General features: G+C 40.5%; 1 protein-coding gene across 8 annotated transcripts in view; it reads left to right on the forward strand.

Annotated features, from left to right (window-relative positions):
• NDST2 (N-deacetylase and N-sulfotransferase 2) overlaps positions 1–13,192 on the forward strand; it is a 118,923-nt gene extending 105,731 nt beyond the window's left edge. For 7 of the 8 annotated variants that reach the window (XM_089510791.1, XM_089510792.1, XM_089510790.1 and 4 more), the window contains 11 exons: positions 202–356; positions 696–881; positions 1,409–1,537; positions 2,928–3,110; positions 4,192–4,288; positions 5,608–5,731; positions 6,840–7,014; positions 7,349–7,519; positions 8,584–8,693; positions 10,437–10,539; positions 11,093–13,192. In XM_089510791.1, the coding sequence (XP_089366917.1) occupies positions 202–356; positions 696–881; positions 1,409–1,537; positions 2,928–3,110; positions 4,192–4,288; positions 5,608–5,731; positions 6,840–7,014; positions 7,349–7,519; positions 8,584–8,693; positions 10,437–10,539; positions 11,093–11,218 (1,559 nt within the window). In that variant the 3' untranslated portion in view covers positions 11,219–13,192. The remainder of the gene's footprint in view (positions 1–201; positions 357–695; positions 882–1,408; positions 1,538–2,927; positions 3,111–4,191; positions 4,289–5,607; positions 5,732–6,839; positions 7,015–7,348; positions 7,520–8,583; positions 8,694–10,436; positions 10,540–11,092) is intronic. The other variant, XM_089510797.1, reaches the window with a different exon arrangement.
• The last annotated feature ends 2,560 nt before the right edge of the window (positions 13,193–15,752 follow it).

Genomic DNA, 15,752 nt, shown 5'->3' on the forward strand with positions numbered 1-15,752 from the left:
GGACACAAAGAAAGCACCCCTTACCTTTCCGTATCATGCTGTGGTACCAGTCTTAATGAGCCTCCCTTCCCCAGTGGCTATTAAATTTTGAAACCGTAGCTGCTGATTTGGATGGCTAATATTTCATATACTTTGATTCTTTTTTAACTGATGATATATCTGTTTCTTTTGATCTTCCTCCCCCTGTCCATGTTCCTCCAGGTACCGATGAGGAAGATGAAGGGGATGACATGCTGCTAAAACACAGGAAGGAGTTCTGGTGGTTTCCTCATATGTGGAGTCACATGCAGCCACATCTTTTTCACAACGTCACTGTTTTGGCTGAGCAGATGAAGCTCAACAAACAGTTTGCTTTGGTAAAGAGGCAACTCATTGAGAGTGTTTCAGTCTACAAGTTTGACACTTGACTACTGGTGAATTACAATGCTTTCTTAATGGTCTTGTATCAAGCGAATAAGTTTTTGTAAAGCTTATCTGCCTCTTAGACTTCATAGGCAGTTAGCTGTTTACAAACCTAGCCTAAATGCATTGTGACATAATCCTCAACCCTTCCATTCAGTATTATCCCTCATGTTGTCACTTTCGATATGTGTCTTTAGATATAGCTGCTTGTCATAATTTGTCCTTCTTTCATTCAACTCACTGCTAAGAATGAAACAAATACACAGTTCTTAACATGTGTGCTCTTCTTCCAGGAGCATGGGATCCCCACAGACATGGGTTATGCAGTTGCCCCTCATCACTCAGGTGTTTATCCTATTCATGCACAGCTCTATGAGGCATGGAAAACTGTCTGGGGCATTCAGGTGACTAGCACAGAAGAATATCCTCACCTTCGTCCTGCCCGATACCGACGAGGGTTTATCCATAATGGGATCATGGTAAGATAATGAAGTGCCTGTTGATTTTCTGGGGAAAAGAACAAGCCAGTGAGGACTACAGAATAATTTGTGTTAGGGAGGAAATAATAGAAGTCAAGAGAGGCTGGTGGAATGGAGTGACCTAAAAGAGAGAATGGCCAGTGAGCTGTAATCCTTAATAAGAAAACTCTGCAGTAAAACATTTTGTTGCAGGTCCCATTTGTTTTATGTTAGCACTTAGTATTTATGTTAATTTACACATAAATAAATTTGGAGTATGTATATAAGTGTGTATGTGTATGGTTCATATTCATTTTCAGTCTCCTCCTTTCTAGTGATTTGGGAGGTCAATCCTCTGACCAAGTATTGTTAGTCACCACACACCCCAATGCAGATGTTTTCAGAGCAGGAGCCACTTACTTAATCCCTACAGAATTTGTGTTACTCTTAGCTCTTCCTTGACTTTTCCCACTTTTGGCTGCTTTTTAAGATTCTCAGCAAGAACCTACAGCCGTCTCTAATCTTTCTTCTCCTTCTGGCTCATCCAGGTGTTACCTCGACAGACTTGTGGTCTTTTTACTCACACCATCTTCTATAATGAGTATCCTGGTGGTTCTAAGGAGCTGGACAAAAGTATCCGTGGTGGTGAACTATTCCTGACAGTACTCCTAAACCCAGTAAGTGCTGCAGTATTGATTCTCTTTGTGCTTCATGCTGTGAAGTATCCTGCATGGCACTCAGTCTTCCCTACCTCTAGTCCCCCTTCCCCACTGAAGGTACTAGCCTCTGAACCAAAGGATGTTTTTCTTGTCCTAGAGTAGCCCTAATTTTGAAAAAACTTGTATTTCGTTCTGAAAACAAATAACGTCAATATGAAGAGAAATATTCAGATTTGATCATAGGTATATAATATCTATTCTCCAAACCTGTTGAGAACTAGAGTTCCATAATGCAGCACATGTAGAAGACTTTTCCCTCCAAATGGAAGGCATTATTTCAGTGCCACTGGAGGTTCTGAGGCTTGTATAAAAAAGAGGAAGGTAGGGAGAAAACAAAATGTAGCAGCATCTTTAAGACTGTACTACATCCAAAGAAGTGGGTTTACATCTATGAAAACTCATGCTGAAGTAAAACCCAGCTAGTCTTAAAGTTGCTCCCACATTTCTTCCCCCTTTCCCCTCCTGTCCTCCCATTTATGCTGCAAAAGACTAACAGGGCTACTACTTTGTAACCTGAAGCCTGAAATGAGACATGGATGTATGAACTCTGACCTCATCACATCACATGTTCTTTCCTGGAAGTCACTAAAATGTTTCATTAGTTGGATAGAAATGTTGGCCAGAAACAGATGGGCCAAATGATGCGGTTTCCCACTGCATTCAGGGTGTAGTATTTAGGTGATGCAGAGCCCAAACGCAGTGGGAAAACGTGCTGGACCTACTTCATCTGAAAAGAACCAGGCCTAAAAAGAGTGGTAAAATACCACTCCTTTTATCGGCCTGGTTCAAAATCATGGCAGCGGCCTGAATCGGGACTGGGGATATGTGGTCACCATGACCCTGGTGCAGTTTTTTATTTTTTGCTTATCTGTTTCAGGTAATTATCTGTTTGAATTGGATGCTCTACTTTTGAGATTTTAGAGGGAGGCACTCCAGCTGGAGCATTATTTGACAACATTATTCTGTTGGGGATTTTATTGCTGCTGGCATTTTTATGGAAAGACTGAAGGATATAAATGCTACAATCAAATTAACAAAATGCAGTCATTCAGAGGACTACAGGTTATCCAGACAATCAGGCCCAGAACCTAGGCAGTGTGGGTATTGGAGTTGTGCTGAATAGAGCATAGTGTAGGCCAGGTAGTCCACAAACTGTGCTCTTTAAGGGATTTTGGACTTTAGTTCCCAGAATCCTAGATTGTTGGCCAACATGGCTGAGGCTTCTGGTCTCTGAAGTCCAAAATCTCTTAAAGGGCACAGTTTGGAGACCACTGGTGTAGACGAAAGCACCAGAGTGGCATTAGTTTGCTGGAACTCATAAATGCCCCCATCTTCTTCCTTTTTGTAGATCAGTATTTTCATGACACACTTATCCAATTATGGGAATGACCGGCTAGGGCTTTACACTTTTGAAAGCCTTGTCAAATTTGTGCAGTGCTGGACCAATCTTCGTCTTCAAACGCTTCCACCCATCCAATTGGCCAAAAAGTATTTTGAGATATTTTCAGAGGAGAAGGATCCTCTCTGGCAGGTGAGAAGGAAAAATTATTGGTTGGTTGGTTGGTTGGTTGGTTGGTTGGTTGGTTGGTTGGTTGGTTGGTTGGTTGTATAAGCTAGGTACAGTGTAAGGTGATAATATACTGTATAATAAATAGCAAGTTGGGAACACCACATAAAAACAGTCTTAATCGTTAAAAACATATCATGATTTGGATTAGACAATAAGAAGCAGAATGTTTTTGCACAGAATATGATTCCATTTTGAAAATTTAAGACCATTTTAAAATAGTTTTTTCCTGTCTGGCTAATGACAAATTTAAAGAGATAGGGTTATAACTCCAGGACATCTCTTGCAATATTGTTTTATTACTTGCAGGTCTCATCTTCTCCAGTCCCATAGTACATTTCCTACAGCCCCATCTGTTTCAATCCTTTTGCTTTTCCACTGTTTCCCCAACCCTGGGGTACACATTGAATTATAGTCAGCCCTCCTTATCCACAGATTTTTTTAATCCTTGGATTCAAGCATCCATATCTTGAAAATATTTAATATACAGTCTGCCCTCTCTATATGCGAGGGATCCATTCTGGACTCCCCCGTGTATGGGGAAATGAGTGTATGCTCAAGACCCATAGTTAATAATAAGGCGTGTGCTCATGGTGGCGTGTGGGGCGCAAAACGTGGGTATGCGCCTCATTACTTCTAATGCGTGTAAGCTCAAAGCCACAGAAGGCAAGCTCGTCTATGAGGAGGGCCAACTGTATATAAGAATTTCAATAGGGAAACCTTGATTTTGCTATTTTATATAAAGATACCATTTTACTCTGCCATTGTATGTAATAGACTTGGAGCATTCACAGATTTTAGTATCCATGGGGGTTGCTGGAACTAAACCCCAAGGGCCACTGTATATTGATACTTCATCCAAATCCCTGAATAATCTCACTTAGTGGTGTCATGCAGATATTTAAAGGCATATGAGACAAGATGGACTCCTGCACTGTTGCAGCAGATAATCCCCAGAAGCAGTGTCGAAGTCTGTCAGCAAGAATCTATCTAATGCATATTATGATTTTACCTGATCTCTTGTTTGATTTATTATTTAATGTAGAATCCTTGTGATGACAAGCGACATAAGGACATCTGGTCTAAAGAGAAGACATGTGACCGGCTTCCCAAGTTCCTTATTGTTGGTCCTCAAAAAACTGGTAACATACTGACAATATTTATCGCCTTTTAGCTTTAGGGATTTCATTCTTGGTCAATTAGCATATCATTCGTTTGAAGCCTTATCTTAGTTGAAGGGTAAGCAACCTAGTGCCCTCCAGGTGTTTTGGACTACAAATACCATAGTTCCTGTTCAGTGTGGGTAATCCTCAGGATTGTGGGAATTGTAATGAAAAAAATATATGAAGAGCAAATGGTTGCCTACCCCTGGATTAGTTCTTCTGGGTAGAGGCAATTGCAGTTGGGAGAGGCAACTCCAAGTTGTGAATTTACTGAAATCAGTTGTACCTTATCTTGAATTACCCTGTGTTTCCATCTAATTAGTAATCATCTCTAGTCCTGAGATAAACTTGTATACTTTCAGTGGATAAGCGTGACAAGGGATTAGTGATGCTTTCTAAAGGTTGGATTAAATCTTGTTCTAAAGCAGGGGTAGGCAACCTGCGGCCCGCGGGCCGGATGCGGCCCGGCGAGGCCTTGGGACCGGCCCCAGCCCGGTCCTGCCGTCGATTGCTGCCGGGGCCTTTGGCGTCTCGCACAAGGGGCATGGTGGGGCAATTGTCTATAGAAGCCTCAGAAACATGCATTTATCTTAACTTTTTAAAAAAAATCAGCAAATTTTTTTGCGTGTCCTCCATTTTTTATGTAAAAAGTGCCCTCCATTTGAAAATTTTGTCCTACATTTGTCCCGGTTTATTTATTTATTTAATTTTTTAAAAATTATTTAATTATTTGTTTTTTGGCTTCGGCCCCCCAGTTGTCTGAGGGACAGCAACCCGGCCCCCGGCTCAAAAGGGTTGCCTACCCCTGTTCTAAAGCATTGTATTCTGGCCCCTTCACACTGCTACTCAAAAGTTATTTTAACTAATTCTATCTTTCACATATTCATGGATTTTCCATGTTTAAAAAAAGAAGTAGTGGAGTAAATCGGAGAGTTACATATGATTATGATGCCTGGGTGCCTTGTAAATCTCCCTGAATTAGTGAGGGCAATTGCACATTAAAAGCCTTCTCTGGAAGCATCCCTGACTTACCACTTAGTTTCAGATCTTTCAACCTTTGCAAAAAGTTCCCTTCTCATGTCTTGTCTGCCCCACCGATAATTGCCAGGCTGTCTGTGACATCAGTGGTTGTCCTGGGACCTTGCCTTCCTCACAAGTAAACAAATAAAAAGGGCCCACAGCAAACAGTTCCATGCACCAAGAAATGCTGTTGGCAGCCCCAGCCTGTGTTTCTGTGTATTCACAGATTCCCAGTGTCATCTCAATGAACCCTTTTTGTTTTTATGTCTTGGTTTTAGGAACAACAGCTGTACATTTCTTTTTGTCCATGCACCCAGCTGTTACAAGCAACTTCCCAAGCCCTACCACCTATGAAGAGATCCAGTTCTTTAATGGTCCTAACTATCACAAGGGAATTGATTGGTAAGTTCAAGACTTTTGTGCAGCCTGGTTTTTTTTTGTGCTCCGTTATTTATAATGTGCTTTGCTTTATCCCGTGTAGAGCATGTCTAATTCTAGCTGTTCAGACTCTGGACACCTATCAGAAAGTTTACACAGGAGAAAAAATATGACAGTGTTAGTCACAGGCATGCATTTTGTCAAGATGTTGAGATGATGTGGAGGGATATCTATGCAGGCGGGCCCTTCCTCTTCTTGACCATGTGGCACTTGGGAACAAAGTGTTCCAAAGTCCAGGAGATAAAATGTGAATTCTATTAATAATACAAAAAGATGTCTTCATTCCTTGTGAGGTCCCAAGTGACCTGCACTAGCTTTAGAGTTTAGTCTGTTGTTCTATTAGCCTCTTTAAAAGGAAGAGATTATTTGTTGTTGTGTGCTTTCAAGTCATTTACAACCTATGGCAACCCTTAGGTGAACCTATCATGGAGTTTTCTTGGCATGATTTGTTCAGAGGTGGTTGGCCATTGCCTTCCACAGATGCTGAGAACTTGTGACCTACCCAAGGTCACCCAATTGGTTTGATGGCTGAATTGGAAATTGATACTTGGTCTCCAGAGTCATAAAAAGACATGGGAACTAATGGGGTTTTTTTAATGGTCTTACTTCAGGTCGCCCAGTTAAATCAACCTATAAATAGCCATAATATTTAGCTTTCTGTCTGCAGCAAAGTAGGATGTACTTGTCTAGTTGTTTTTCCCCATGAGGCAAACCCTCAAATTCGCATCAATAGAATTCATCATAGCTTCAGGTCTTGGCTAGTGGATCTAATAACACTTATAGTACTGCACTATGCATCCTTATAGGTATAGCAATGCCAAATTAGAGTAAAATACCATATAACTGTGTCAGTCACTGCTGAGGCTGCTGCACTGGGAATACTCGTACTATCATGTTGTATTGGCATTTGTCCTTTTTCATTCATCTTTGAGTGTTTCTGCCTTCATGTTCTCTTTGGCAGGGCAAGAAGTGAGAGGCTATGAGCCTTTAGTCCCATCTGCTTTAGGCCTGCCTGCTCTGCGTTGTTATACATACCCTCTCATGTTTTGTCTTGCTTTTCTTTACATAATAGGTATATGGAGTTCTTTCCTATCCCTTCTAATGCCAGCACAGACTTCATGTTTGAGAAAAGTGCCAATTATTTTGACACTGAAGTGGTACCCAAGCGAAGTGCTGCTCTCCTTCCAAGGGCCAAAATCATTGCCATTTTGATTAACCCAACAGACCGAGCCTACTCCTGGTATCAGGTAATTCCTTTGTGACTGGGGCTATGTAAGATAGGCATGGAGTTGTGGGGATAAGAATTGATCCATTTTGTACAGATACGTGGTTTTAATTGTCTTGACATGTTTATTATGTTAGTTCAATATATTTTTAGAATTTAAATTATCTTTTACTTGTTTACATTTTAAATTACTTAAACTGATTTAATTGGACACTACCCTGAGATCTTTGGCTACAGAGTGGGATGTAAATATTTTAATTAATAAATGTCAATACTTGAGATTTGTATGTTTGTTGCCCATATGAGTTGGAAAGAGCTATGTGTTCTCAATAGGTTACTTCAATATGTACTTACAGCATCAGCGTGCTCATAGTGACCCCGTAGCACTCAACTACACCTTCTACCAGATAATTTCTGCTGGGCCTCAAGCCCCTCCAGAACTGCACAACCTACAGAGCCGCTGTTTGAACCCTGGATTGTATTCCATACATTTGGAAAGGTGGTTGGCTTATTTTCCATCCGGACAGGTACATCAGCATTTTTGAAGTCCTTGTTTATAAAGAAAGAGGGAATGGGGCATTATGAGAATTATATAGTCAGTCCATGCCATACGTGGGCTTCTCTTATGCAGCTTTCAGTTTACACTGAAGCTGCAGGAGAATTAAATGAATGGTGCATGCACCATTCCACTCATACTACTCATCATGGAAGGAGAAAACCAGCAAAAAACTTTGTTGTCCAGTAAATATAGTCCAAGCTGCAATCTTCAAAGCACACTCGTCCCCCCACATTCACTGGGGTTAGGGGCACAGGACCGCCATGAATGTGGGGAAACTGCAGATAACAAAAACACTATATTTTTACCTGAGAGAATACTTCTCTAGGACCTGTTACAGACAGCCAAAATAAAGCTGCTTCGAGTCACAGTGGAGGTATGGTGTTTCAATGATACATGCGTCCTAAGAGTCCAGAAGCCACACCAAAGTCACGCTCCAGTCCTTAGGCTGGAACGTGGCTTTGGTGTGACTTCTGGACTCTTAAGACGCATGCATCATTGAAACACCATACCTCCACTGTGACTCGAAGCAGCTTTATTTTGGCTGTCTGTAACAGGCCTAGGAATCTCTAGGTACTCTAGTGCAACTCTGTGGTCTGCATCTTCCAGATATTGATTATAGAATTGCGCTGCAGGAGGTACAAATGCCTAGTGAAGTGTTTTCTCTAAGAACCTCTAGGCCCTTCAATGCGACTTTTGGTTAAAGGTGACCATAGAGGTGCGCTGGAGGACCTAGATATTCCTAGAGAGAACATATTAATTAAATCTGTGAATAATCAAATCCACAAAAGTTAAAGCTGCAAATGTGGAGGGATGAGTGTATTTCCTTTGTCAGTCCATCTAAATCATATTGCTTTCCCGCTCAGCAAGAAATATCTAAGAGGCTTTCAGCACACAAAATACAGCATGGAATTTATATGTTTTGAATTTGAATCTCAGTGGTATTACATGTGAGCTCTGCAAAGGTTCACTCCACCAAGGCCAGTTGGTTAAATCTGAAATCTTTGTTGTTTTTCCTTTTCTCCATTCATTCAGGTTTTGATTGTGGATGGACAAGAACTCCGACACAGCCCCTCCACAATCATGGAGAACATTCAAAAGTTTCTGGGGGTTACACCACTGTTTAATTATACCCAAGCACTCAAGTAAGGGTTGTCTGTCTGTCTGTATTTGCTTATATAGCCACATGAGGCATTTCAAGGCTGATGGCACTTTAATAGCTACTTTTCCTGTTTTGTGATTTGTGGTCTGGTTCAAAGAGAACCATGGTTTATTGGAGAATGAATAAGGCCGGCTGCTTCCTCTTCTTTTGGGAAGCAGCAATAGTGGGGGTGGCAGTGTTGCATGCATCTCAAGAAGTAGGCTCAAGTCTACAAAAGCTCATGCTACCAGCTCCTTTCTTTCATTTATTCTCAAAGGTGCTATAAGATCTATTTGCATACTGATTTTCCAACCAAGCAGATGTGACTATATACATGGACATTACCTTATGGCTAATATAGAAATCAAATTGACTACATAATTGGAATCAGAAGATGGAGAAGCTCCATTCTCTGCAAAAACAAGACCAGGAGCAGATTGTGGCATGAGCAGAACTGATAATAGTTTTTTGTGGGTTTTTCGGGCTATGTGGCCATATTCTAGCAGAGTTTCTTCCTGACATTTCGCCAGCATCTGTGGCTGGCATCTTCAGAGAATGCTTTGCCTGGAAAAAATTGGGTGTATATATACCGTGTGAGCCTGGGAATGATTTCTGTAGTCTCAGCACTCCATCTGCTGGCCCAGTCAGCTTCTTCTCTGAATTAGGAAGATGCCTTATAATGTATCTGACCGTTGATCCATCTAGCCTAGTAGATGTCAACTGTTACTAGCAGCAATCACCCTCCAGAGTTTTAGGCAGTACTCTTTCTTAATCATCCCTGGAGATCCCTGGTATTCCCTGATGACTTCTCCTCCCCAGCTGACTCCTGCTTAGTTTCCATGGCCAGGGCAGTAAAGCCAAATGGGAGAGCATTCATCGCCATTATTAGCAGCTCCTAGTTACAGGATTTATAGGGAGTCAGCATTAAGGCTGCACTTCCAGCCAAAACATCACTCCATCAAAATTATACCGGTGTTTATTTATGCGCTATCTGCAAACCTGGTAGTGTTGTTTCTGATTCCCTTTCAAAAAAATTCTTCAGTACAGCATATTATTCTAATTTTCTGCATAACTGAGGAGGAGAAACACGGACTAGTTTTATATGTTTCCCTAATGTGTGTTCATGTCCTGCTTCTACCTCTTCCCAATAACTCCTTTGCATTGAGGTCTTGTCTTAACATACCAGATGTTTAAAACAGATTTATCCATCTAATATTGTCTCCTAACAATCTAAAGTTCGCAGCTATTCTTTTTACACCTTCCTTGCAACTAGATTTTGCCCCTACCCACGTTAACCACTTCGAGGTACTTTCGAAGTAAGCTTGCAAACCAGGATTTCAAGGGAATCTCTTTTGCCTCATGTTCCCAAAGTGGCAATAATTGTCTTAAAGGTACTACACGAAATTAACAAATTTATAATCACCTTCAACAGATGGATTAAATACATTAAGGTAACACAAGACCCCTTGTATTTTGACTTAAGTGTACATACAACAAAACCATACTTAATGCCAAGAAATGGAGGGGCACACATTACTTTGGTGGGGATCCCCCAAAGTAACCAAGTTACAAACCAGTGTGTAAAAGGAGCTTGCTGGAAAAGTAGCACAATAATTGCCAAACTAACAAATTGTATATGTGGACAGAATGGCAGAATTCTATTGGAAAATCATTGAGTTTACTAGCCAGAACACTCTAGCTTGAAGCTATGTATATACCATTATATAAACCAGACACACCTTTTCAGGTTTGATGAAGCAAAGGGATTTTGGTGCCAGGTGCTGGAAGGTGGGAAGACCAAGTGCCTGGGAAAGAGTAAAGGAAGAAAATATCCAGACATGGATTCCTCAGTGAGTAGCCAGATGGGGATTATTTTTTAACCTTGGGATTTGTCTTCACATTCTAATGGAGGTGAAAGTTATTCTCTTTTACTAATGTGTTTTTTCCTTTATTTATTTAAAAAATAAATTATCAATTAATATATTCAATTAAAAGATTACAATTATCCTTACCATCTAAACATTGTGCAGAACACCTTTCCATAAATCCTGATACTGTGAAGGTGAAAAATCCTCCAAGCAGGCATTAACATATTCTGTAGGGGGAAGCCACGTTTCAGCAAAGAGAGCCTTATATAAGCAGCTGTTTTTTTCACATAGTCAAGTTTTTCCATCAATCAAATATCCCATTGTCATCACCAATTTCTATCACCCATTTTCTAATTCTTAGCATTTTCCAGCCTCGCAGTAGCGAGAAGGAAGGCTATTAGTTCTTTATATTCCGATCCTGTATTGTCAAACGCAAAGATGGTCAATAAAGGGGGGGTAGGTGAATTTGCTTTATGATTTCACTAATGAGACTAATAATTCTCTTTTCTGTTTTCTCCTTTCTGGACTGCTGCAGTCTCGCATGTTCCTGACAGACTTTTACCGTGAGCACAACATGGAACTATCCAAGCTCCTGAGCAAGTTCGGGCAGCCACTTCCCACTTGGCTCCGAGAAGAACTGCAGAATTCTAGCTGGAGCTGAAGCCAAGGGCCCTGCCCCCAGTGTTACCAGACACATTGACCTTGGAGCCATGTTGGGTGGGAAGATACACATACACACACACACACGTATTCTGCTGGCATCTCTTCTCAACAAAGGTTGAACCAGAGGATGGAGCAGAGAGTGTGCTGGCCTGAGTACAGACTGTGCACCTTGGAGTATTAATGGGTTATATTTGAAAGATATGCCATGAACAGTCACATGCGGTATTGATGCCATCCTTACCCTCCACCCCAAAATTTGAGGATTGACTGACAAAGGAATCCTTGTGATCTGTAATTCCCCCATAAAAGGAAGTCTGGAGGAAGCGCTGTAAATGACGAAAGCATGCAAATGTATAAAAGGCTACTACTGGGACATTTCTTACTAATGTCCAAAACACTCAGGAAGCTAGAAAGTGAATGTCTTAATATTGTAAACTGAGTGCTCCTTGTATGTGGTTCATGGGGTGATTTTTCCAGAGTTGGCAGTAATGGACAGCAGACTGCATATCCCTGATTGTAGCCCTAGTTGTCCCATTAAATCTATCCTAAGGTTGTGGGAAGGGGGAAGAATCGTGTATGAGGAAGCATCAGGCACTTACATTCTCATGGGAGAGGTTCTACCTGTGACAGTAACAGATCAGATAAGTCACAGGCTATAAAAGGATAGTGTTCACTTTCAACTAATCACTGCAGAGGAGAAGGGGTTTCCTGTGTGCGATGCAGGCTGTTCTTTTAGTAATCCCTTACCATTAATTTTTTTAGCATGGCATGGAGATTATGAAAGGAAAGACAATTCAGCATATACTGGCTCAAACCTCCCACTTGGCTCTAATGACTCCAACTTGTTCTTGGGATCCAGTCCTGCCATTTCCTCATTGTAACCACTATCTATGTGAGTGGAAAACAGCAGAAACCCTGCCCATCCCTCCAAACATGCCTTATGTACAGTGGCAGCTGCTCAAAACAAGAAGTGCCCAGTTCACTGGAGGTTATGTAGCAGCCAATTCTAACTGGAAAATGCTGCAGGGCGATTCCTGTAACTCAGTATGTCCATTCTAACTGGGAGAATAGTGACTTCAGCCAAGCTTATACATTGAGCCTTAGCTATTGTGCATTTTAATGGTAATTCACCATTATTTGTAAATATATAGTATGGACTATATAATATTTCATCCAATGTGTCCCCAAGCAGAGGGAGATGTTGTTTAACCAAAAATGGAACCAACAAATCTAAAACCCTGTGGCTGAAAAGAAAAAGCAAGTGCTGTGTTTGCTGCACTGGATTCATGTATAATATCATTCACATTGAATGATAATAAATTCTTGGCTCTTGCATCTGAGCACAATGTCTAAAGATTAGACGTAGCATTTGGAATCAATAAAGGTATTACTTTATTTCTTTTTCATTGCAGTTATCAGTTATGCTGCCTCATTCCCAGATTTAAACAGAAGCCACCTGTGAACGTACGAACATAAGAAAGCTGTTTCTACATGGGGCTATAGAAGACTGGACTGTAGGTACTCAGATGATAGATACAGGTAATAACATGAAAGCTAGACATCTTCAAAAATAGTCAGGTCCACAAAGAAATGCCACACTGCAGAGAGAAGCTGATAGCTGACCAGTACCTACTCTAGGACACATATGTTGTTAAACCATCCACAGACATGATCATACTATCATATTGAACCAAGTAAGTGGGAAACTATTGTGACAGAACTCCAAGGCAGGAGCTATAAGCCAAAGCATGTGAAAGGAAAACGTTTTTAATCTTTTATTGGAGGGTTAGAGTGGTTAGGCCTGATTTGACACAGTAAACCCAATAAGGTAGCAAATCCAAAAAAACATTCATCTGAGATTTCTAGTCCACTAAAGTGAGTCTTCTAAAATGTAGGGACTGCGGTCAGACTAAGTGCAAAAGAAAGTTATTTTATTTAACTTGTGCAAATAAAAATATATTTAAGGAACCAATTTCTAAAATGCCCACTTAAAATAGAGGTTGTACTAACACAGTGTAATGTTGTACTTAAGACAGTATTGTGTGCCTTAGCAAAATTTCTTTTTACTTTCAGTAACTGTAATCTCCCAGTGACAATATGTGTAATTTATTCCAGAGATTTAACAACAATGTTCTCATATGCAACAGTACAAACTGCCTTATACCAATTCAGACTATTGGTCAGTACAACCAATGCAATATTCTTCAAACTGTGTTCTCTCTGTATACATGGATTTCAGCCAGCGAGGACATTGGTTTATGCGATCAATAGTATGTATGTTTGTGGAAGGGTGGTTTCTCAGTTGGACCTCATCATCACTTGTTGGAAGCTGAGCTATTCTTTTTTAAAAGCAAGAAATGGCACACCTCTGGTGCAGAATGCTGTTGCCAGATGTAGGATAATGGCTTTACCATATTATAGAATGGATAACATCAGTATGCAAGTGTGGTTTCCAAAGGTGCCTATAATACCAGTCAGAACAGAGTAAAGCTCAAGGAGGAGTGAACAATACTGGTGGCACAACTCATTGTTGTTGGAGAGGTATTTAATGCCTATAACTTCCAGCCTGTGCAAAATGAAACAGTGTTCCTGACAAATCAACAGGACTATGAGATTAGCACAAGAAAACAGCACAAGAACACTGCTCAGTTTAGGTACAGGAACCATCCAGCATACAATCTCATTATTTTAATACAATATGAGAGGCTGGTTCAGACTCAGTCATGCTTTGATTTGGCTCCGCATACATATACTTAAGCAATACCTTCACAATACTGTTTAATGTTTTCCATGGATTTTCCAGGATATGTGGCTGCGTTGTGGAAGAATTATTCCTGACGTTCCGCCTGCATCTGTGGCTGGCATCTTGTGTATTTCACAACTTGGTTTGTTCTCTTTACTATGTACTATAAAGTGCAAGCACTGCCATCAAAATATTGTTTCCAAGGTTGTGATACCAGTAATCACTTCTTGACTAGTGTGGACTTCAGCTAAGCAAGTATACACTATTTTCTGCAAGTACGCATAAATGAAATTATGCAGATCACTGAAGGGTTCTCCGTATTTCCTGGACAATTATTTGCTCTTTCCAAAGATTGCCTGGGCATGATGGAATAACATTTAATTGCACTTTCTTACATATATGTTAATTATACAGGCAGAAAAAGAGAGTGATGCAAATCTTTTTAAGTTTCACAGATGTAATAAATTGCTAATGCAAACAAAAAGTTACCAGAGAAGACAAAGATTTAGCTCGTTTGTTCTACCATACTAATATTGGATTCTGAGTAATACTTTTTACTCACAGCAAAGGAAAACTCCCAAGAAGCAGCCAGGAATACAGAATGTTTGTGAAGCTGTCGTGTACTTACTATCTGTACATGCATTAGGCTGGGACAATATATCATATTTGTTTGGTGTGGGGAAATTTACCTTTTCAAAAACTAAGCACTGCACAGATCATAGCAAGCGAGATTCCTACAACAAAATAACCAAAACACAAACCTTCAAAACTACTGAGAAAGAAACTCTTCATTTGGTTTAATATCTATCTGCTTGTGTGAATTAAGAAAGACGTGTTTGGTTTCTTTTGCAATTAGTTTTACATCAAACCATATTATGATGAAGGGGCTGAAATGTGAAACTATTTTTAAGGAGCAACGTAAGTTTAAGAATGGGGACCCTGCGGGTGAAACTCCATGTCCTCAGTCTCTCTGCTCAGGTCCTGCAAGCCCAGGACAATGTCTTCTGATAGTCTAACCATCTGGCTTGTGGTCTTCCTCTCTTTCTACACCTTTGCTAGCATGATTGCCTTTTCTAATTATTCATTTTTCCTCATAGTGTGGCCAAAGTATGATAGCCTCAGTTTAGTTGTCCTGGCTTCCAGTTCAGGCCTGATCTGTTCTAGAACCCATTTGTTTTTCTTCCTGGCTGTCCACTGTATTCTCAGTACTCTTTTCCAGCACCACAGCTCAGATGAGTTGATTTTCTTTCTATTGGCTTTTTTTCACCATCTAGTTTGCACATCCATACACGGTAATGGGGAATACAATGGCTTGGACTATCCTCACTTTAAAGAGTTATGTCTTTACGCTTTATGGTCTTCTCCAGTGCTTTCATGGCCGTCCTTCACAATCCTAGTTGTCTTCTTATTTCTTGGCTGCAGTCACTGTTCTGATCAGTATTTGATCCAAGACATGGGAACTCTATTTCAATGCTCTCATTATCTAGGATGAATTCTTGCAGATCTTCCATAGTCATTATTTTTATTTCCATAATGTTCAAAAGTAAGCCTACCGTGACGCTTTCCTCCTTGACCTTCTTCAGTAATTGCTCCAAATTTTTGTTGGTTTCTGCTAGTAGTATTGTGTCATCTGCCTATCTTAGGTTGTTAATGCTCCTTCCTCCAATCTTCACTCCTGCTACCTCAGAGTCTAAGTCTGTTCTGTGTATGATATTTTCTGCATACAGACTGAATAAATACGGTGATAGTATGCAGCCTTGCCTGACCCCTTTGCCAACTGGGAACCATT

This window comes from Sceloporus occidentalis, unplaced genomic scaffold (assembly GCF_023333645.1).
Source record: "Sceloporus occidentalis isolate IW3139 unplaced genomic scaffold, rSceOcc1.0.p SCAF_2, whole genome shotgun sequence".
NCBI lineage: Eukaryota > Metazoa > Chordata > Lepidosauria > Squamata > Phrynosomatidae > Sceloporus > Sceloporus occidentalis.